Source organism: Mycteria americana, chromosome 24 (assembly GCF_035582795.1).
Source record: "Mycteria americana isolate JAX WOST 10 ecotype Jacksonville Zoo and Gardens chromosome 24, USCA_MyAme_1.0, whole genome shotgun sequence".
NCBI lineage: Eukaryota > Metazoa > Chordata > Aves > Ciconiiformes > Ciconiidae > Mycteria > Mycteria americana.
Window position 1 is genome coordinate 4,303,748 of NC_134388.1, and position 21,336 is coordinate 4,325,083.

General features: G+C 37.3%; 1 protein-coding gene across 7 annotated transcripts in view; it reads left to right on the plus strand.

Moving 5' to 3' along the window:
- MYO9B (myosin IXB) overlaps window positions 1-21,336 on the plus strand; it is a 45,911-nt gene that overhangs the window by 8,300 nt on the left and 16,275 nt on the right. For 3 of the 7 annotated variants that reach the window (XM_075524176.1, XM_075524181.1, XM_075524177.1), the window contains 15 exons: window positions 1,681-2,574; window positions 10,678-10,772; window positions 12,466-12,528; window positions 12,655-12,754; window positions 12,903-13,003; window positions 13,226-13,355; window positions 13,836-13,925; window positions 14,165-14,281; window positions 14,562-14,696; window positions 16,706-16,827; window positions 17,432-17,573; window positions 17,851-18,046; window positions 18,704-18,779; window positions 19,241-19,330; window positions 20,378-20,488. In XM_075524176.1, coding sequence (XP_075380291.1) covers window positions 1,738-2,574; window positions 10,678-10,772; window positions 12,466-12,528; window positions 12,655-12,754; window positions 12,903-13,003; window positions 13,226-13,355; window positions 13,836-13,925; window positions 14,165-14,281; window positions 14,562-14,696; window positions 16,706-16,827; window positions 17,432-17,573; window positions 17,851-18,046; window positions 18,704-18,779; window positions 19,241-19,330; window positions 20,378-20,488 — 2,405 coding nt within the window. In that variant the 5' untranslated portion in view covers window positions 1,681-1,737. The remainder of the gene's footprint in view (window positions 1-1,680; window positions 2,575-10,677; window positions 10,773-12,465; window positions 12,529-12,654; window positions 12,755-12,902; window positions 13,004-13,225; window positions 13,356-13,835; window positions 13,926-14,164; window positions 14,282-14,561; window positions 14,697-16,705; window positions 16,828-17,431; window positions 17,574-17,850; window positions 18,047-18,703; window positions 18,780-19,240; window positions 19,331-20,377; window positions 20,489-21,336) is intronic. The other 4 variants (XM_075524178.1, XM_075524183.1, XM_075524179.1 and 1 more) reach the window with 3 other exon arrangements.

A 21,336-nucleotide genomic window follows, 5' to 3' on the forward strand; every position in this document is an offset into this window, starting at 1 on the left:
TGCTCAGCCTTCTTTTTGATGAGTAGCCGCTAAAAATTATCTAGCTTGCATAACAATGTCTTCTGTAAGCTTACTATTCAGAGTTCCCTTAAAGCACAGCTCTACTCCGAGGCTGTTCATGAGGCAGAACTGTGTCATATGTTTCTGTGAAGTGATTCATTACTTGCAGTGGAAGTGGCAGCTAAATGCTTCCAACTCTACTGATTTTAATTTGAAATGATTGCTTTCTGTGGCCTTATGCAAGTTCCCGTGCAGTTGTTTAGTGGAAAAAAGCAACTTCATTGGCATTTCTCTGCCTTTTTTTTTTTTATATATTCAGCATGTAAGTGTATAATTAGAACACTTTGTTTTTGAAACAAAAATTGAACTGATATTCTGGGTATGAAGTTTTACAGACTGTTAAAACAAAGGGTGTACTTCATTATCCTTCTCCTTTTACTACCCACTGATAAGCTAATAAACTGTTGGACTAAAGCAATGTAAGCAAACCTGGTCCTGGTGATCTGGGTGTACCGAACTGCAGTTGAGAGAAAAATCACCGGCAAAGGCACAGAATGTTACTAAGTCTAGAGACTTTTAGACTTGGCAGTAAGGAGGAAGTTGACTTCCGTGAAGTTGATGTAAAGTTGAAGTTAGATTGCTGGTCTGCATCAGGGATGAAAGGAAGAAAAAGCAATCAGAATGAATGATTTTTGGACACTAATGCATGAGGTTCCTGAAAAACCCAGTGAGGAAGGAGTTGATGTGATAGATACAAAGGCTTGTGAATGAAGTGGGTTATTTGGGATCTTGTTAGCTGAACTGAAAAGTAGTTGCAATAAGACTAATTTTACTTTGTTGCCTAAAATGGAAGATAAAAAGCACGTTTAAACCTTTCTGTAGCAAGGATGTGGTTCACTCAAATGAAATTAGCGGTCTCTTGTCTAGGTAAATTATGCATGTTTAAGAAATCACTGTGGTGTGCAGGGTTAGAAGGAGTTGACAGCAATATTTGCACTGGTCAGCTATAGACATGGTTTCCTTAAAGTTGAGTGGGGGTAAATACTGTAGGTATCTTGTACCTTTCATGAAAAGAGGTCAGCTGAGGGAAACAAAAAAAATGTGTGGATCTCAATGTCAGAACTGTCTTCCTCCCTGAAGCTATGCGCTGCTCCTTCTGCTATAGTTCATGGCTGCTCTAAACTGTCACTGCTGATTTAAGAAGTGATCAAACCCTGTTTCTACCCCAAGCTGCTTGTGCAGCTTTTAAGGGAGGGTTTATGTGGGAGGATGAATAAATGTTTGTGTAGCCATACAGTGAACCAGGTCAGGGAAATTATCTGGGTTAAAACTAACCTGGGGAAACAAGGAAGTTTTAGTTTGAACTTTTATCTTCATTCAGCTTGCTTTGTGGCTGTATGAATGCTTGTGCTGCCATAACGGGGAGGAAGGGATGGCATGGGAATAGAAGGAAAAGTGAAAAGAGGATAGATATTGTGGCAGCTATTCACTCCGTGGGATAGGCTAAGCAGACTGTTTGAAATAATCACTGATGTGCATAAATAGTGCATTTGTTCTTTAATAATTTGACTATTTAATAACTTCATTCTTATCCTCCAGAAAATAATACCTTACCCTAATACTTCTTGTACACATTTTTTAACACCTGACATTTTTTTTTTTTTTTTTTTTTTTTTTTAGACGATGGGCACTGCATATTAAGCAGGGGTAGAAGACTGAAGCCCATTTGGGGACAGAATGAGTTTAAAAGATGCTGACAGTGCAGTTTGCCAGGCAAAGGCAGCCTATAATCTCCATATTTACCCCCAGCTCTCAACAGAAAGTGCTCCCTGCTGCAAAGTGACAGCAACCAAGGACAGTACGTCTTCAGATGTCATCAAGGATGTGATTAATATCTTAAACTTGGATGTCTCGAAACATTATGTGCTCGTGGAAGTGAAAGAATCAGGTGGTGAAGAATGGGTACTTGATATAAATGATTCTCCTGTTCATAGGGTGTTACTTTGGCCTCGTCGTGCTCAGGATGAGCATCCACAAAAGGATGGGTACTACTTTCTTTTGCAAGAAAGGAACTCTGATGGGACCATCAAATATGTCCAGATGCAATTGCTTTCCAAGGAGACAGATGCTCGGCGATTGGTTGAAAGGGGTTTTCTTCCGTGGCATCAGGAGGACTTTGATGACTTGTGCAATCTCCCCAACTTAACGGAGACAACGCTCCTAGAGAATCTCAAATGCCGCTTCCTAAAACACAAAATTTATACTTATGCAGGAAGTATTCTGATTGCAATTAACCCCTTCAAGTTCCTGCCCATTTATAATCCTAAATATGTCAAGATGTATGAGAATCATCAGCTTGGGAAGTTGGAGCCTCATATTTTTGCCATTGCTGATGTGGCTTATCACACAATGCTTAAAAAGCATGTTAACCAGTGCATAGTTATATCAGGTGAAAGCGGGTCTGGGAAAACTCAAAGCACAAACTTCTTAATTCACTGCCTCACAGCACTGAGCCAGAAAGGGTACGCAAGTGGTGTGGAGAGAACTATTCTAGGAGCTGGACCAGTTCTGGAGGTAAATTTATGCTAAAATTGCCTTCTGTGAAAATTGTTTTTTGAAAACTTCAAATAACTGCTGTTGAATACTACTTTTGAGAGTCACCTACTTGGTTTAGGCTTTAAATATCACTGGGCTGCATTGGTGTTTGGCTGTGTTGCTCGACTGCTTCTAATTGATTTTCCTTAATTCATCCTTCCGTTCAGTTGACTTCCTGTTGCTTTTAATTTTTATTTGACTTAACTTTCCACCACTAAACACTAATATTGTGGGACAGAGGTTACCTATGTTTTCCATCTTAAAGTTTTGATGGCATTTCAATCAAATCGTAAGTAAATGTTTTCATAAAAAGATTGTTCCACTGAAACATTAACTGCTTAGTGTAGTCGCGCCTTTGTGTGTGTAAGCATGTCCTGCAGCATTTTTATGAACTCACTTTTTGAGGGAGTTATTTCCTTTCTACAATTGTTTGTTTTGAAGAGAGCAACATTGTTAGTGGGGGAGAAAGTGTGAGTCGGTTTCGGCTTTTAATTACTACAGCATTTCCAACAGAAAGCAAAACTAAATACGTGAGGAGGAGGGGGTACAGCTTGCCTTGCATTAGGTAACGGCAGGACAAACTTAAAGTGATCTTTTAGACGTCAGCCTCTCCCTTTTACTCTCTCATCTGAAAGGAAAAACTCTGAAAGCTTGGATGGATGTAATGATCACCCATAATAAAATCTTCAATCTCCTTGCTGTCAAACACGGCCATTGTAATTTTTAGGTTTAAATATTCTCAAATGTAACAACCCTTTAATTAAAAAATATTTAAGCTTTTTTTTAAGCTTTAGATAAACTGTGAAAAAGCAATGAAGTTAAGCTTTAAAATGTATTACATTTATAAATGTGATTTGAAATTTTTTCTATCAAGAGTGAGGAATATATGCAAGTTCTTTTTTGGCTTGCTTTCTGCTGCTTGAAAGAAGAAGTAAAATTGTTTGAGGTTTGTTGGTTGCTGGAGTTCAAGTTTGCAGTTCTAAACAGAAAACAGGAAGGGGTCACTGTGGAAAGCACTGTTTGATCAGCTGATCTTTCTGCCTTTGATAAAATTAACTGTTTCAGATCCTAGTCTACTGGACGTGATACAGCTGTGTCAAACCAGGTAGAGATGTAAAATCTTGTGTTGCTGTTTGTCCACTGAATGCAAAATGCACATATCTCTAGATTCAAAATTAAAATTAAAAACTTTGCTGGGGTCACAGGTAAATGTTGTGTATGTCCGGGAACGTTCATAAAGAGATATCTGTGATTTTCTACGGTAAGATTGGTTCTCATAAGTACTGCAACTTCTTCAGACTTCCACTGAGCATTCAGTAATACATTTCATGAGAAGATAGTCTTGCTAGCTAGAAATATGATGACCAGCTGAAAGCTTAGCTTGCAAACTTGCCAAATGGGTTCTAACATGACTGTTGGAGTACATATTGTCTAAAATATGAGGCTCTTCTGTGAAATTCTCAGGGACACTTCTTGCTCTACTTCTTTGAGTGTGTTTGTCAGTTGCAAATTGATTCAGTGTAAACTTGTCCTCCCAAATATTGCAAAAGATAAAGGGGTTTATGACAACCAAATATAAAAAATGTAGGAACATCTGAATCCTGAAACATCTTTCAGAATTTAATATATATTTTTCTATTTAAAGTATTAGTCATTGACTTGAAATTACGGAGAGAGAAACCTTTTTGAAACTTGCAGAGGCTGGGATTTGTCCAGGCTGAAATAAATCACTGGGGCACCTATGATTTTGGCACAACTCTATTTAAGGTAGTGGAAATACACTTCTCCGTTCACATAACGTCAGTGTACATCAAAAAGTGATGCTATGGTAGGTTTAGAATATGCAGAAGTAAAATCAAACTATCCTACTTTCGATACTGCAGAGCAGATTCAGTGGACAGTGAAGCTTCCATGTTTCCCAATATGGATGCTCTTGTGCAATTCCAGTCATTTAAGTGTAATTTTAAAAAACACAAGTCAAATCTTGGTCTTGGAGAGGAATGCACGGAAAGCTGACTTTGCTTTGTGGAAGTTAAACTAACGACCAACTCTTCTGTTAGAGTTGGTCACTTCTAAATCCTACTGTGGTGACTCATTTGGGTTTTTACTTAAGGGAACTGAAGTGGTAAAAGGGAATTTTTCTTAAATGGATGTTTCAGGGGATTTTTTGCATGAACAGTTTTGTAGTGTGCTTAAACTATTTGAGAATGGTCTGTTTAATTTTGAAGTTTTATTTTGAGTCCTCATGAAAGATGAAAATGTACTCTTGGCTGAAGTCTGTTTCCCTGACTTTCATGATGTAGAAGTTGGTTGCGTTTTGGCTCAGAACTTCCCTTTTTTAGTGCCCTCTTATTTTCCTGACACTTAAGTAAAATGTGTCTGTTTATAGGTTGACCTTTGGTAAAAGTTCAAGGAGTTAAATGAAACATTTCTAGCACAGAGGTGAGCACTGTTGGTGTGTTATGGAGATGGATTTATAATTTTATCATCGCATGCTTAGTGAACTTGGAAACATATTTCTTGCCAAATCCTGTTTCTGTGCTGGTTAACTAATCTCTGTTCAAATGTGTAACTTGAAGATAAACTATTGTTAATATTTTAGCTCCTTGTTCACAATTTCTAGACTTTGAAGAATGGAGTTATAGCTGTCCCATGAAAGGAGATTTGACCTGAAATGTTGCTTGATATTACCTTCTCAAACATCTGAGAAATGAAATACATGATACTGAGACGGTGTAGTTAAAAATTAAATACGGTACCAGCGTAATTGCTGTCACATGTGCCAGTGAAAGGCGAGCTGGTCAAGAGTTAGTCTCTGATCCTCAGATGCTTTTTGCTCAATCCCAGCACCAGTCTGAGCTGTTTATAAGATTCCTTGTCAGGGATCTAATAAGCAGAGGTAACTTGCGCTACTTCTGATCACATTTGGCACTGCTTGCAGCTTTCTAGAGAAAAAGAATCTGAAAGGCTGGCCGCTTCCATGGGACAGTGATGCTTCAGCACAGCCTAAAGCTGTGTTTTGTGCTGGTTTTTAACAGTTCGAGACATACAGTTGCCTTAGCTGTATAGGAATTGCGCTCAGATTTTTTTTTTAATTGTTTCTCCAGGCTAATGTAGATCATTATAGTGAAGAGCAGTTTCTTTAAAACTGGTAGGAGGATAAAGATAGGCTCTGTTTTAAGGTACTCCTGACTTTTTCATCCTCTTCTAAATTTAGTGAATGAAGTATAGTTCCCTGACCTGGAGTTTTGCCTTCTTGTATTGCCTGTTAAGTTCAGCTTGCTTACAGTTGAAGTCCTAAGAAGGAATTTACATTTGGGAACTAATATTTGGGTCAAATTAGTAATAGTGAATCAAACCTTTGTTTATCTTATAGAGTCTCGAACAACGTAATTAAACCTTTCCATACGCTCTTAAGACGTTTCCAAGAAATTTGTATTTTCCTTTCATCAGGGAAAAATGTCTTAAAATGCATGTTTCAGATTTAAATGCACGATGTGCAATCTAAGACTCTGAACTTATTTTGGAGACCTAAAGTTAACTTATCAGATTCTTCAAGCCAATTAACTTAGTAAAGTGGCAGAAAATTGAGCGAGGGGATTGGAGCATGCGGCGAGGGACATAGTAAGAGGGAATTGGAGCTTCCTCTTCTGGCAGCAAAGCTCCTGTTGGCCTGCTGTCTGTTGTTAAATTGTAACCCTTGGTATCCTGGGTTTATTACAGAAGTTATTTTCTTAGTGTGCTGAAAGTTTATTTCCCTCTGAAATGGAAGCTGAGGAGCAGCAGGACAGATGGAAATACTGGGGTTGTCATAACTCTCTCATGTATTATTTTGAAAAGCATATACTTATTTCCATTTGGATGTGTTCTTGAAGGTTTCTTCATGGCACGGAATCATTCTTCGAAAAGAACTAAGGCCCAAAGAAAATGGAAAGTCCAACAGGAAGCATTCATTAAGTGGCCTTCTAAAGAAGGCAGTTGTAAATATGAATTAATTAATATTGACAGCACAGGTGGGTGGGCGGATGAGATTTTCTAGAACTCAGCATATTAAAAAGCTTGTTAAACTTCATTGTAGAAAGCAAACTTTTATGCTTTACCATTCTGTGGAAAACAGAGTAAAGTAATTTGCTGTCAGCTCTGTTTTCTTTATTACAGTCCCATCGTGCTTGTGGTTTTGGTATAAGATGGACTTAAGCTGAGTGGTGCTTCAACTCTGGTTTTCATTTGTATTTGCCATAAAAGTCTGCATATATATTTAGTGGGTGTAGTCTGTTCTATTTAAGGGAAAGTAGTTGTTTTGAGGCTATTATCTGCATGTGTTTGTTTTAAGAATCATAATCAGAGGAGGAATGGAACTTCCTTTTTCCATTTGGTTGGATGTTACTAGTTTGGGGGTTTTTTTGGTAGAAATGTGTTGTTGCATACTTTCCCTGCTGCACACATCTCTTGGGGAAAAATCACCTTGTCCTTTATACAGTCTTATCATGTGGATTGCTTAGACTTCCCCAGGACATCACACAGCATGCAGAGTTGCAAAATTACCCTGAACACTGCAACTTCTGTGCTAATGAGTGGATGTTTTGCAGCGTGTTTGTGAAGACCACTACCAAACTGAGTTCAATTCTGAAGCAGTCATTTCCTCTTCCAGGGTGTGTAATTTGAGTCTTTGATGTCATTTGGCACATTAAAAGATTGGTCTGTGCAGTGGTGGGTCTGCCATGGATTACAGTGGTTTACATAGAAACGCTGATAGCTTTTTTTGGATTTTGGCAATTTTAATGAAAGAATTAAATGAGATTTTTAGTTGTGTTCCTGAGGTAGATGATAAGAGCACGTGTGTCGTTTGGAGTTTTCTTTTTACAGCAAATAAAAGGAGAATTGGGCTTTTTTCCAAATACTTTTAAAGCTGTCACTGTTGTAGGAGTTTTGAGTAGCAGACTCCAGTTTATGCCTCTTGCATTCCAAGGTAAGAGGATGGGTTGGATGACTTCCGGACTCCCAGAATAGGCTATCCCAACTCTGATTCCTGCTGGCCTTGGTCTGCTATTTTTGACTCACCCTCTTTTTTTATAGCTAGTGTTCTGCATTGGAGAGATTTAGTTTTAGTTTTTCAGTTTTTATCTGTCTCCTCATGGACTCACAAAGGAAAACAGTAAATGAGTTTGTTATATAAATGATTATTTCTCTTTAGCTGAAGTTCTCTTGTCCCCTCACATCTTCTGAATTTATTTAGTAAAGGCATAGGTGGCTCTCTGTAAAGGCAAACCAGGGAGATATTTCAGTTGAATTTGAGCTATGTGTACAGTACCTGGCTAGAATTACTTGTGAGAGATGCTTTCCGTGCAGACCAATGGCTAGGTAATATGGGCGTTTAATTCTTAGCTGTAATCCTTTTTTTTTTTTTTTTTTTTTTTTTGTAGGATAAAGCTACAGTAAGTTAGATATCTAACTGCTAAATATAAAAATATTTAACATTTCATATTTTTGCACTTTTCTGATTTTAGGCAGGAATGTCACTTCTCATATAGTTAATTCATCAAAGTATATAGAAGAATATGGTAGCAGTTGATTAGAGTTTAAAGTTAAATTCTACCAAAAAAAAAAAAAAATTCCCCACCCAAAATGTTAAGCGACTTGGAATGTTCTTTAAAAAGTTGTAGATGTTAAAGGCTCTTATGAGAAAACCATTCAGTACATGAAAACTTTCCTAAAAACTGATAATATTAGATCAGCTTTTAAGAATTTGCTGTATGCTTTGACTAAATACCAGACACATGAGATCATAAGAGCCTTTAGTTTTAAACTGTATTCATTGCTTATATGAGTAATCACTAAGAAAAGTTTTTCAGGAAGCCCGGGTTATGGGATTTCTTAACTCTATAATGCCAAAATATTTATTATTAAAAAATAATGTGGCAAATTTTGCTATACTGTGTTTTGGTTTCTTGAATATATCTAGTAAACTGATAGTTAACTGGTGGCTTAAGTTAGAAAACTTTCTAAAAAGAAGTTTTTCCAGAATCAATTTGCAACTCCACTATTCTGCAGCCTGGCAAAGTTCACTGCAACAGATTTCTTAATAGACTAAATGGGAAGTTGGATGGTGTTCTTCACAGAGCCACAGCTGAGCCACCGTCAGTGGGAGAGGAATAGGCTTTTTGATTTACGAAGCAGACAATTTGCTGTGCTGATATTACTGGACTTTCACTGTTGGTTTGGTGTTATTTGGTAACTGTAAGGAGTTGACCTGGATTTTATGCATACGTTAATATGCATGTTTATGCAAAATGGACTCTAAAAAAAAAAAATCTTGGAGATAACTTGTTGGATAGTAGCTACAAAAAGATATCGATGACTCTGTCCAATGCTTGGTTTGAAAAATCTGAGTGGGGATGCTGTTTGCATTATAACACATGTAGCATGGACTCGAGAAATTAGAAGGCTGAACTCAGCCTCAGTCATCTATAAGCCCTGCTGGACACAAATCCTCTCTCTTTAGAAACCCGTTGACTTCTCTGAAGTTGCCTCAGAATCACCCTGGGGGTTTTCACCCTGCAAAGAAAGAGCTCCTTTAGCTTTTTCCTTTAGCTCAGAAATAACAGTTGTCTGAAGAATTATGGACATTGTCCCAGTTTATAAGAAGTTTCTTGGATTCTCTGAATGCTAGGCAGTAGAAATGTACTTTTAAGAGAGCTTTGAGAACCTGTTTTGAAAGTAGTGATCCAAGTGTCACACTGCAGTGCAGCTGCAACCCTTAAGGTAGTTTAAAAAAAAAAAAAAAAAAGAGGAGAAGGGAAGAGTTTCAATATACAGACAATATGACTGTCATGAAAACAGTACTCCCCTAGGATATACACCATAATTGGGCAGTTATATATGAAAATGGTTTAGTTCTGTGGTGTGTACAGTATTCACATGTCCATCATTCTCCGGATGTGTGTGTGTGTGGAGGAAGAGGATGGCATTTTTGTGAAATCATTCTACAAATGTTCTATATTAGGGGAGGCGGATTTCCTAATGGAGGCCTTAATTGCTTGGAGCTTTAAGAGGAAGTATCTGTGGCAGGAATTGCTGGTGATAGTCTACACCGAGCAGTGTATTTTTCCAAACAATTGCATTTTACACAGGGTTTCTTTTCTATATGCTGGATTGCCTCCTGCATGTTAGAAGGATGACAAGTTTCTCTTAACCTAAGAACGCATGGTTAAGAGTTGATAAAGTTAAGGACATTCCCAGTAACTACTTCTACTGGACTTTTAGATGTAATAAGTTATCTTTATAGTTCTTAAGTGTGTTCTTAAGTGTGGCTCACGTAGAGGATATTTTGTGTTAAGTGTGTATTAGCAACTATCAGAGGGCTCATGATACAGGCAGAAGTATTAAAGATGCACAATTAGGATTTGGGCCATACCTATGTTTTCCGCTTTCCTAACACCTCATAATGAAACTACATTTTTTGGTGTTGCATAGCGGAGTTAGCTGGCCAATGAGTATGACGTGGTTCTGTAAACCAAAGTTTTTCTGTTTGTCTTTCCTGTTTTTTGAATACACAACTTTGAAAATTCACAGGCTAGGTTTATAAATGAGATCTTAATGTTCTGTTCTCACTTAAAGAAAAATTGTGTTTATTGTGAAACTTTTGAGTGGGAGTAATATGTTAGGGAATAGAACGTAGTTTGTGGCTTTTCTATGGGAGAGGCAATTTCATGGTAATTGTGCTGTCTTCTTCCTACTGAATATCCTCTCTAAGGTCATAATTGTTTGTGACTGAGGCCAATTTGTGCTCTCTATCTGTGATTACCTTTCCTGTACTCTTAGAAATATCTAAATGTATTATTCTCCTCCCTCAGTCCCTCAAATATTATTGCATGGGGCAAATAATAAATGTATATAGATCTGTGAGGAACAGTGGAGGCTTCCTAAGCTGCCTTTTTGGTATCTGAATGCTGCCATTTCCATAGTATTTCGAGTTTATACTGCAAGCGAACAGGAGGCTGAACAATGAACAGAAGAGCTTGAAAAGCTATGTGTTGGCATATTTCATTTAATTGAAAATTAACTCATTTTGCTTTATTACAGGCATTTGGAAATGCAAAAACAGCACATAACAATAACTCCAGTCGTTTTGGAAAGTTTATTCAAGTCAACTATTTAGAGAATGGTATTGTCCGAGGGTAAGTACAGCATGAAGTTGATCTCTGTGCTTTTAGGAATTGGTGAAGACTCTGTTGTATATAAAATGCTGCCTTATTGAGGCTCTTCTCACGTGAGAATAGCTTGCTGCTGTGGAGTTTTCAAGACTCTCTAACTGAGCTTTGTGGAATAATCAGGTGGTGTATAATATTCTTACCTTGCTGTACAGCCATACCAGGATAAGAATTTGCCTGCTGCTGCATCTTTACCTTCATGCTAAATAAAGGCTTTTTTCATAACACCCATTGTCCTCTCCATTTTGCAATTAAAAACAGAAGAGCTGAATTTTTAAGAGGAGTTGGAGAGAAGTGAAATAGGTTTGAGGAAGCCATTTTAAAGAAACAATTTAAACACCAGTTATAAAGACGGCTATAAAATTATGACTTTACTTGACTTAATTGAAATTGCATGCTTCTATCTGAAGGTCAAACATGAAATATTCTATACCTACACTTATTTTTTTAATATATGATAGTCACAGCTGAGTCTTGGAATTCTATTTATATTTTTCACCCCATAGTAGATGCTATAATATCATATTACTGTAGTCCCTCAATATTAATCAAAGATTATGCTTTGCTCTTCTTTAGTAGTGGGCACTTGCACTTCAAGTGAATAATTTTCTCCAAAAATTTTCTGTGATATTAGTAATTTGTGTGCAAATGCTTGTGTAGTTACTTGTCTAACATCATGCCATAAAATAATTTCTTTCAGATTTTGCTTTGTAAATTGCATCTTAAATTTTTAATGCTTGTATCTGCAAAATTCAGAGCAGTATGTCACATGTCAGTATGTAGCTGTGCTAGTTTAGGTGCAATGCCAGAATACATAATATTGGTATGGAATTCTGCCTGAAGCTGAAGCTTGCTGCACTGTGGAGTGTCACCAGCTATCACTGACTTTTGTGCTCCAGTGTGTCTTTCCTTTGGATCTTTTTCGTGTTTGCAGTTTACAAAATGGCAATAATATAAATGACTGGGAACTCTGTACCACATTTGCTTTGAGTGTTATTCTGAATGAAATTGGCATCTTTTCAGATGAAGTCACACTAGCACAGGAGATGGGTACAATTTGAATACATTTGCTTTGTCTTCAGTATGAGAAAGAGCTGCTCAAACTTTGGCCTCATTCATTGTATCACGTCAGGGTGTTTAGATTATTATTTAGGAGATTACTTTGTCAAACTGTAAGGGGTTTTCTAGCTGGCTGGCTTCCATTTTAGGCTGATGTATATACTGCTATAAAAATCTAGCAAACTTGTTAAAATGAAAATCAGACAGTTATCCAGTATATTTTTGGGGTCTTGTAGTCTTTGCATTCCTTGTCAGATAACTGTTAATCTTGGAGTAGATAACAGATTGCTAGCACTCTGCACATCTTGTTTCTTCTTACAGTTTTTCATCAGCACTTTTCTAGCTTCGTCTGCCTTTTTCCAGTTATGTCTACTAAAACCAAGCACTAAAGATAGGTGTTTCTTGGTATTTCTCTTTGCTCCAATTACAACATAGTGCATACTGACTTTTTTGTTTCAGATTTGAGATAGCGACTAAGCTATTCTCTTGTATATTCTAGTGCAGATTTAATTATTTGAACTCTCTTGGCAGTTTCTGTCTGATGTTTTGTGAGGTCTTTTCTTTTGCCCTCATACTCTTTTCATTTTTTACGGCTCTTCAGGGCTGTTGTTGAAAAATACCTGCTTGAAAAATCTCGTCTGGTTTCTCAAGAAAAAGATGAAAGGTAAGAGATTAGTACAGTTTACTAACACAATCGTAATCAATGCAAGAGTTTAAGAGCATTTAAAGTATATAGAATAAAAGAAAAATCATTACATTTTCATGAAAGATAAATTTATTGACTTTGTAGGAACTACCATGTCTTTTATTATTTGCTACTTGGAGTCAATGAGGAAGAGCGTAAAGAATTTCACCTCAAGCAACCTGAAGATTATTTCTACCTCAATCAGGTAATGTGTGACAGGGATTTACAAACGCATTGATAAGTGTTGTCTGTCTGTTGTGTTAAAGGTGAAAGAAAGCAGAACAGATTATAGTTGTTTTCTTACGATGTTTGGGCTTTGTTCTTTGCCTTTAATTATGGATCTCTCTTCACAGCATAACTTGAAAATTGAAGATGGGGAAGATCTCCGACATGACTTTGAAAGATTAAAACAAGCCATGGAGATGGTTGGCTTCCTTTCAGCAACAAAAAAACAGTAAGTAGAATCCTTTAAGCTTTTGTTACTGATAGCTAGTTAATGTTCATGAATTGCAATAAACTGTATATGGGCTGGGATCGTATTTAGTCTGGTAGGAAGCAAGGAGAGCTGAGTATTTGAGGGCTTATGGACAAATTCTTGAAGTAGAATTAAGTCTGCTAACCTGTTGTAATGACCTCATAAGAAAAATTCTTATAAAATTCAATTTTTCTTCCTTAGGATTTTTTCAGTACTTTCAGCTATTCTTTATTTGGGCAACGTTACGTACAAGAAGAAAGCTACAGGTCGTGATGAAGGGTTGGAAGTAGGACCTCCTGAAGTGTTGGACATTCTTTCCCAGCTTTTGAAAGTAGAGTATTTCTCTAGCTCTAATGTTTGATACACCTTTTTGTCATGCTCTACCTCAGCATTTCACTTGAGTATCTTGTTGCCCAGTTTGCTATATCTAGATGTGGTTTATGGTACTTCCACAACATTTATCTTATGGGAGGGGAAATGGATGAAATTAGTGAAATTATTGGGGTTAGGGATGGAATATAGCCCACAGCATGGAAATAGAGTTTGTTTACTCAGTAATCATAGAGCCGAGCAGAAATAAATTTAGTGGAAATGTGTTCTTTGCCACCATAGGGAAACATCTGAATGAATCTAAGCTGAGAATAACTTAAGGAAGTTGAAGAACTTGTAAAGCTATTGATGAATGATAAATGTAGCTGTTCTCAAAGAGCTTGGCCTTCTCTGAGGAAATTGTAATGTCCACTGTTGCCATCAGATTACTCATTGGGGAGTTTGAGGGTGACAGTAACTCTTGTTCTTCCTTGTTTTGAAGGTTAAACGTGAAATTCTAGTAGAAGTGCTAACAAAAAGAAAAACTGTGACTGCTAATGATAAGCTTATTTTGCCATATAGTCTCAATGAGGTGAGTAAAAGAACACCAGTAGTAGTATTTTAAATAATTAAACTTGCTTTTCTGGCTACAAAAAAGCTAATATGGTACACTTTCACATTTAGTGAGGGATGTCTGGAACATTAGAAGTTAGCACTAAAGGAAAAATTTGTTTTTATTTGTCTCTGCTAGAATTGTAACCGTTGAGTGACAGTGGTCTGAAATAGAAATGCTTTTTTTAAACAAAGTTCTGAACATTGTTTCATCTGCAGGCAATAACAGCTCGTGATTCAATGGCAAAGTCCTTATACAGTGCTCTGTTTGATTGGATTGTTCTGCGAATTAATCATGCACTCCTTAATAAGAAGGACATGGAGGAATCTGTTACAGTAAGTTTCTCACAAAAACAAGTCTTTATAGCCAGTTGTGTATTTAGAGCTAACAGAGATTGCTATAGATGACATGTTCAGATATCTGGGATAAATTTTAATTCTTCTGAAGCCCATGATAAATTTCTGGTAATATTTCATGAGCTCTCTTTTCACAACAGAGATAACTGTTAAATATTCAAAATCTATTAGCATACATTACAGCACTCTTTGGTTAGCTGTTGGTGGTTAAGTAACTGTATGACAAATTGCTTAACTAGATTTCCACGTCTTCTTTTAGTGTTTGTCCATTGGTGTACTTGATATTTTTGGATTTGAAGACTTTGAAACCAACAGTTTTGAACAGTTCTGTATAAATTATGCAAATGAGCAGCTTCAGTATTATTTCAATCAGCATATTTTCAAATTGGAACAGGTAAGAAATTAGAGTTGCTGAAACAAAAATTTGTTTTTATCAAGTGCTCATATAATATGCAAACTTGGCCACTATTCTGCAAAACCCCATGGCATAATTTTTATAATTGCTTGAATATATTTCCGAAAGTCTTATTTTTTAATTTCTTTTTTTGTTATTACTTATTTTATGGTATTGTTTGACAGTTGCAGCTTTGCTGTATTTAGTGCTCTACATATACTAATGATAGTGGGGTCTTTCTTCAGAGGGCTAGTATTAAGTTTCTGCTTGACTGTAAGAAACAAAAAAGACATTCAGGCAACCGAAGACAGAAGCCAGATGAAACTCTAAACTTTGAGATTGAAAGTCTGTAGGTGAGGTGTCTGTTTCGGGGGGTGGGGGGTGGGGGGGTGTGGTGGTTTGGTGTTCTTTTAATGGTAGGTGAGGTGCTTGTTTCAGGGGTTTTTTTGGTTTGGTTTTTTTTATGGTTGGGAAAGTTTCTTATTTTTGTCAGTTTGTAAATATTTAATAACCAGGCTTTGTTGCTTTGTCCACCTGACTGCATTTAGGGGATACAACTGAATGTTGACATTGGCAGTAGTTCTAAAATCCTGATATTACTGGCATATGTTGACTTGTTCGCAGATGGTATCATCATCTTAGAGTGCTTTGAGTGCTGCAAGAGCTAACAGATCCTGTTTCTAGACTGAGGTTTGGGGGATTTTTTTGCCCTAGACTTGGATTTTTTTTTTTTTTTTTCCTGGTTTGTGCTAAAACGTTATTCTCGGGTCACTGCTGAAAAAAAAGTCATTCTGTAGTATGTGGTATTTTGTCAACAACATGTAGATAACTTTAAACAAGCATTTTAAAGATAAAACAATTACCAAAGGTACGAACTTCATACATAAACATAATGTTGAGGTCCCTGTTTTGTAACTTATGACAGAAGTGGCTATCCAGACTAACTAGAGTAAATAGTTACATTGTTTTCTTTTTTTCTAATGCCATTTTTCCAAATAAGCTTAATCCTTGAATGACCCATTTCCTGTATCTCTTGCAGCATGAGGGCCCTCAGGGGGGATCTCTATATCTTTTTAAAGAAAGGCTTTTTTGTCTGTGGAAAATGGCATTTCAGTTCTGTAATGTGGCGTGCATGCTGAGCAGTCTGTTATTAGGCGGACTGAATTCTACCTACTTAAAAATACTCCCTTTCTTATCATCATCATATAGAACCGTGAGAGGTGCTCTTTGTCTTGTCTTAAACACAAAACTTATATATCCTACAGAAAATTAACTAAATTTTTTTTACATTAGTATCTTATTGTTAGCTTTTTCTGTGGGCATTTACAGCACTAAGAAAAACTGGTATTTTTGGTTCCATATCTTAATGGGAAGCTTGTCCTGTCAAGCATTTGATGCATTGTCATGTCAGCAGAAGAGCTTTGTATTCTCTTGTCAAAAGAGCTCCAAATTTTCTGAACCTAAGCAATATACATTGCTTCCTTAGGGAAGTTCTGGTGTTGATGTTGTGTAGGGCTTAACTGCCTGTTTTGAAACTTCTGTTATTTTGTCTGACAGTGCAATTTGGAAATTCTGGAACTTGGTATCAAATATTTGTCATTTGTCATAATACAAGAACTGTGGAAGAGAAAAATAGACTTAAATCCCTCCAAGATATGGCTACCTAGGGTTTTAATGTAGTGATGTAGACATAATGTCTAACTCCAAGTTTGTAGACTGCTGATTGCTGGGAAGGCACAGCAAAACATTCTTTTCACTGTTTTGGTTTTTAAATAGTTTTACCCCAAGCATCCGCTGTTGAGTGACTTGCCTAGGTGGACCTTTGATCTGACCCAATATGCCTGCTGTTCTGTTCTTATTTATAAATTTTCCTTATTTTTGTTTCTGCTGCCTGAACTAACAAACTCAACTTGCCGTAGCTGTTCAAGGATGCGTTTTAAGCACTTAGACCACAGGACATGAAAGGTCAGGGCACTGTACTCATGAGGGAATTTTCTTGAGCTACACAGGAGGAATATAAGAGTGAAGGGATCACTTGGCACAATATTGACTATACTGATAATGTGGCCTGCATTCACTTAATCAGCAAGAAGCCCACTGGCCTCTTCTATCTTCTGGATGAAGAAAGCAAGTAAGCAACAAATGTCTTCTGAAAAAAAATGTGTGGCAGGGAGGAGGGAAGGACGGTGGAAGGGAACAGAAATACGGCACTTTAAAAAGGAGAGGGATGATGTGGGAAGCACAGGGTCATCTTACGACTCTGATCTACAGTCTAGTTTGCTTCTAATGACTCCAAATATGGTGGTGATATAAATTGATGCTAAAATTGAACCTTGGCTTAAGCAGACTTAGAAACAGTCACTTTTGTGTTTTACCATGGAATTGCAATTACAGTAAAATGCATGTATGAAAGTCTTTGGAACATTAAGTAGCAAATAGGGTAAATAGTTAATGTGGTGCTAACTGAGCTTGACTGGTGAGGTGGGAGGAAGCATTGACGTACACTTGAAACCTCAGAATATTCTGTGTGTGGAGCTGTTTGGTTTTGGTCCAGAAATTAAGCCCACCTCTAAGATTCAAAGTATGTGTTTAAGTCTCAGTTAAAGTGTAGAGATCTTGGACAATAAAATACTTTCCACAAGGATCAATAGGCATTCTTCAGTCTGTTACCTTGCACCTCAATAAACGTACCTATATTTGAAAAATAGCTGACCTCTTTTGTTTTGTATTCCTAGTTTTCCACATGCCACCAACCAAACTCTACTTGCAAAATTCAAACAGCAGCATGAGGAGAACAAGTTTTTTGTTGGAACCCCAGTGATGGAGCCTGCTTTTATTATTCGACACTTTGCTGGGAAAGTTAAATACCAGATAAAAGTAGGTGATTGGTCTGATGGCCACAAAAAAAAAAATTCCTTGCCTTTCTGATAGTTTTTGTCAGGGTGTAGAAAATTTGCTGGGAATGGGCTGGATCAGATGTGTCCTCAGACATAGGTTTGTTTGGTTTTTTTATTGGTGGTGGTGTAGACTGGAGGATAATGCTCACTACAGTGAGCATTATTTAGAATAATGAATTATTCTGAATAGTGATTAATATTTTGCATCAAAACACAGCTTTCCTGAGAGCTTGTGGTTCAATGTGCCTGTTTTGCAGGATTTCAGAGAGAAAAATATGGATTACATGAGACCAGATATTGTCGCTCTACTACGAAGCAGTGACAGTGCTTATGTTCGGGAGCTGATAGGAATGGACCCTGTAGCTGTGTTCCGTTGGGCAGTTCTGAGGGCAGCTATTCGAGCAATGGCTGTCTTTGCAGAAGCTGGACGCCAGAGAGCTCAGAAGACTGCAGGTACGGTAGGAAAAAACGCTCTGGAAACGCTTTCAAATACTGTACAATTGGTTAGTGCTTGTTGACGTAACCAGTTGACGGCAAAACCATATCATCCAGATGCGATCTTGGTTTGGTACTAAGGACAAAACTGACTTGTGAAAATGGCTTAACATTCACACACCAAAGAGATTGTCACTGTTTTATCTGAGCTCGTTCAGACTTCCTCCTCCAATAAGTGCACCATTTCCAGCAGGCTGTGCCGAATTTGAAGTCCTATTTGTAAAAGTTGGGGAAGATATTACTAGTTCTAGTATGCATGCTTGTCTTATCACTGGCTTTGATTTTCTTAGACCTCCCTGAAGTTTCAAATGAGTATTCAGGATTAAATACTAATTTTGAAAAGCTTTTCTGAGCAGCTGCAATTTACTTTCTAGTAGTAGGGTGTTTGAGAAACAAAGTGATCTAGCTTGATAGCTAAAGTACTAGACAAAAACTCCAGGCCTTTGGATAGATATTTTGCTTGTTACCGTGGGTGGATTGGGTTTTTTTTTCTGTTATCTCATATCTTTAGCTTATCTATAGCTTTAGCTTATCTTTAGCTTATCTATCTTTATCTTTATCTTCTGTTAGCTCATATCTTTGTCAAAATTCAACTTGTTGATTATTTCATAACAGGAGTGATACGTCAAGGACCCAGAGTTCCCCTTGGAGAACTCCAGAGATCAAACACACCAGTAGAAAAAGTTTACCGGTGAGAAACACATACTTAACCTGTGTCAGGGAAAAGACCTGAATTGCTGAGTCGCATTTTCATATATCAAACGTCAACTAGATTTTTCTAAAAGGATAGCAAGTTTTACTACTTCTCTCTTGTTTTGTTTGGCATTTTTAATACTGTCAAAACAATACCCTAGCTTATTTTAAGTAAGACCCAGTACTACCAAATGTGTGTGACATAGCCTCAGTTCCATTTACCGCTGGGTTTTTGAGTTCTCTGTCTGTACTTTGTATGTGTTGCGTTTAGCATTGTTTGTTCCTCTGCAGCCAGTCTGTGTCACTGAAGGATTCGTAGGAGCACTCATGTTTTCTGCAGCCTTATGACATGATTAGGAGGCAGGGCAAATCCTACAGAACTGCCTCCACACGTTACTCTGCATAGGCATATTTGCCTTTCTATGGAGTATTTAAGTTTTATACATATTCCTTTTGCAGCTGCTCAATGCTTGATTTCTCATTTGATTGTTCTGAGGATTTCGATATAAATGCTTTTGAAGACATCATTTCTTTTTATGAAAACAAGAAGTAAGTAGAAATAGGCCTGCACTTAAAGGCCAGGGAGGCACATTCCTGAACAGAGTGACCTTCTGAGCATGCTCTGTGTGAAAGTGAAGCCATGAAGTACACATAAAGTAGTGACTTCGTGCTGCTTCATAATTCATCCTGGACAGTCTCTGTCACTTGTGGCAGCTAAGAAGTAAAGATACGGTTTGGGTGAATGGATTGGTCATAGCGTAACATATCTGTTTCCTTGTGATATCTTAAAACAAAATCTTGATATTCAAAAATGTTCGGAGGTACCAAGGGAAGCAAGCAACTATCTGTAATAATGTTGCTGCCTCAGTGAGCAGCTCAGAATGGTGATAGCATCTAACAGTCAGAAGTGATTCTTACGCTTCTGTTATTTTTGGTTTGTGCCTCTCTGGAGAGTAAAGAAGGTAAGTTCTGTACCAAGACACGACACTTCACAAGCACGGTGCATGCTTTAAAACAATGGAATCTGCCACGAATTAGGGACCATCCCAGGCTTACTTTGAAAAGCTAAACTTGTGAACAGTTTGAAATGGAAATGAAAAACAAAATTTCATCAAGTATTCCTGTAATAGCTAGTTTTTAACTTACTTTTCTGATGTAAGTCTGCTTAAGCAGCCTCATTTTAGTAATCAAATCTGTATATAAAAATATTTACTGCTTGATTATGAAGAAGCTTATATCTATCTGAAAAGGCTACTTAGCTTAACAAAAAGGTTCCTTGCACATTAAGTTCATTTTGCTAAATTTCCCTCTGTTTTCTGAATCCATGGCTCAAGAATTGACATTTAAAGGTAGAACTAGAGAGTAAGTTTAGTATGAGACCCTGGTAATTAAATTTTAGGGCACTGACGGAGTAGAAATTCTGATGTCAAGTCACCACTCATTCATGCTTAGGAAAAAGTAGTCTGGGATTGACCTGCTACTGTTTGGAGCACACTTGGTGATGGGATCTCTTGGTTTTTTAACTCCTTTTTTTTCCCCTCTCTCATGGCTGTGTATCTTTGTTTGCCATCTTTATTTTGCTGTGAATCATTTTAGAGACATGCATGAACAAATCATCGCAAGTATAAAAGGACTTCCATGGCAGGGTGATGATCCCTGTAAGCTGCTTCGGTCACTCAGTCGACTTCAACACCGCTCCCACTTCATGTGAGTTCTGGTGCTCTAGGTATTGCTTTGAAAGTGCAACAATAACCAAGCAGTTATTCTAGTCCATAAAAAAAATATACTTGTCCCAAGTTTGTCTTCTGCAAAAAAACTGAACAAGACAATTAAGAATAAAATAATTCCTTCTAAAAAATATAAAGGCTATAGAGAATGCTTTGTTGGTTCATTGCATTAGCTGAAAGTTAAACCTACTTTTCATGTAGACTTGCTTTAAAACACAAGTACGTAGTACAAGCTTGTTGTTGCAAAACGTTCAACAATGAAATCTCTCACAAGTTATAACTAATGGTTTCCTGAAATTCAGGATGCTAATGCTGTGTATATTCCTGGGTTAAGACTCTTTACATGTGCGCACCTACGCATGTGTAAGAATCAGTCTGTGGTCTGTTGTATAATGAATAGATGTAAACTGGGTGGCATGGAGTTGGAACCTTACATCACAGAGTTAACATGCTTAGAATTAGGAGGATGTGAACTACAGCCTTGTTTCCGAGAGCTTCCGCTTCTAGCTCACTGTCTGTGTGTGGATGAGAGCTATGCCTGAGGTTTGTGTAGTGCCCCAGGAAGTTCTGGGGATGTTCTCAGACGCATCAGAATTTGTAAGTGGAGTGCTGGGGCATGTGTTGTCCTTCTGCAAGCAGTTAAGTACTTTCACAGGTGTTCTGGGGCAAGCAGCGATAACTTCTGAATCAAGTATTTTGATTTGATAGTGCCTTAGTATTATGACGAGAGTTCAATGACTATACAGTCAGCTAAATAGAATAACTTGCATAAGAATAGTCTATGCAACAGTGCAATTTTTAATAGCTTTAGAGACAATGTTTCACTTT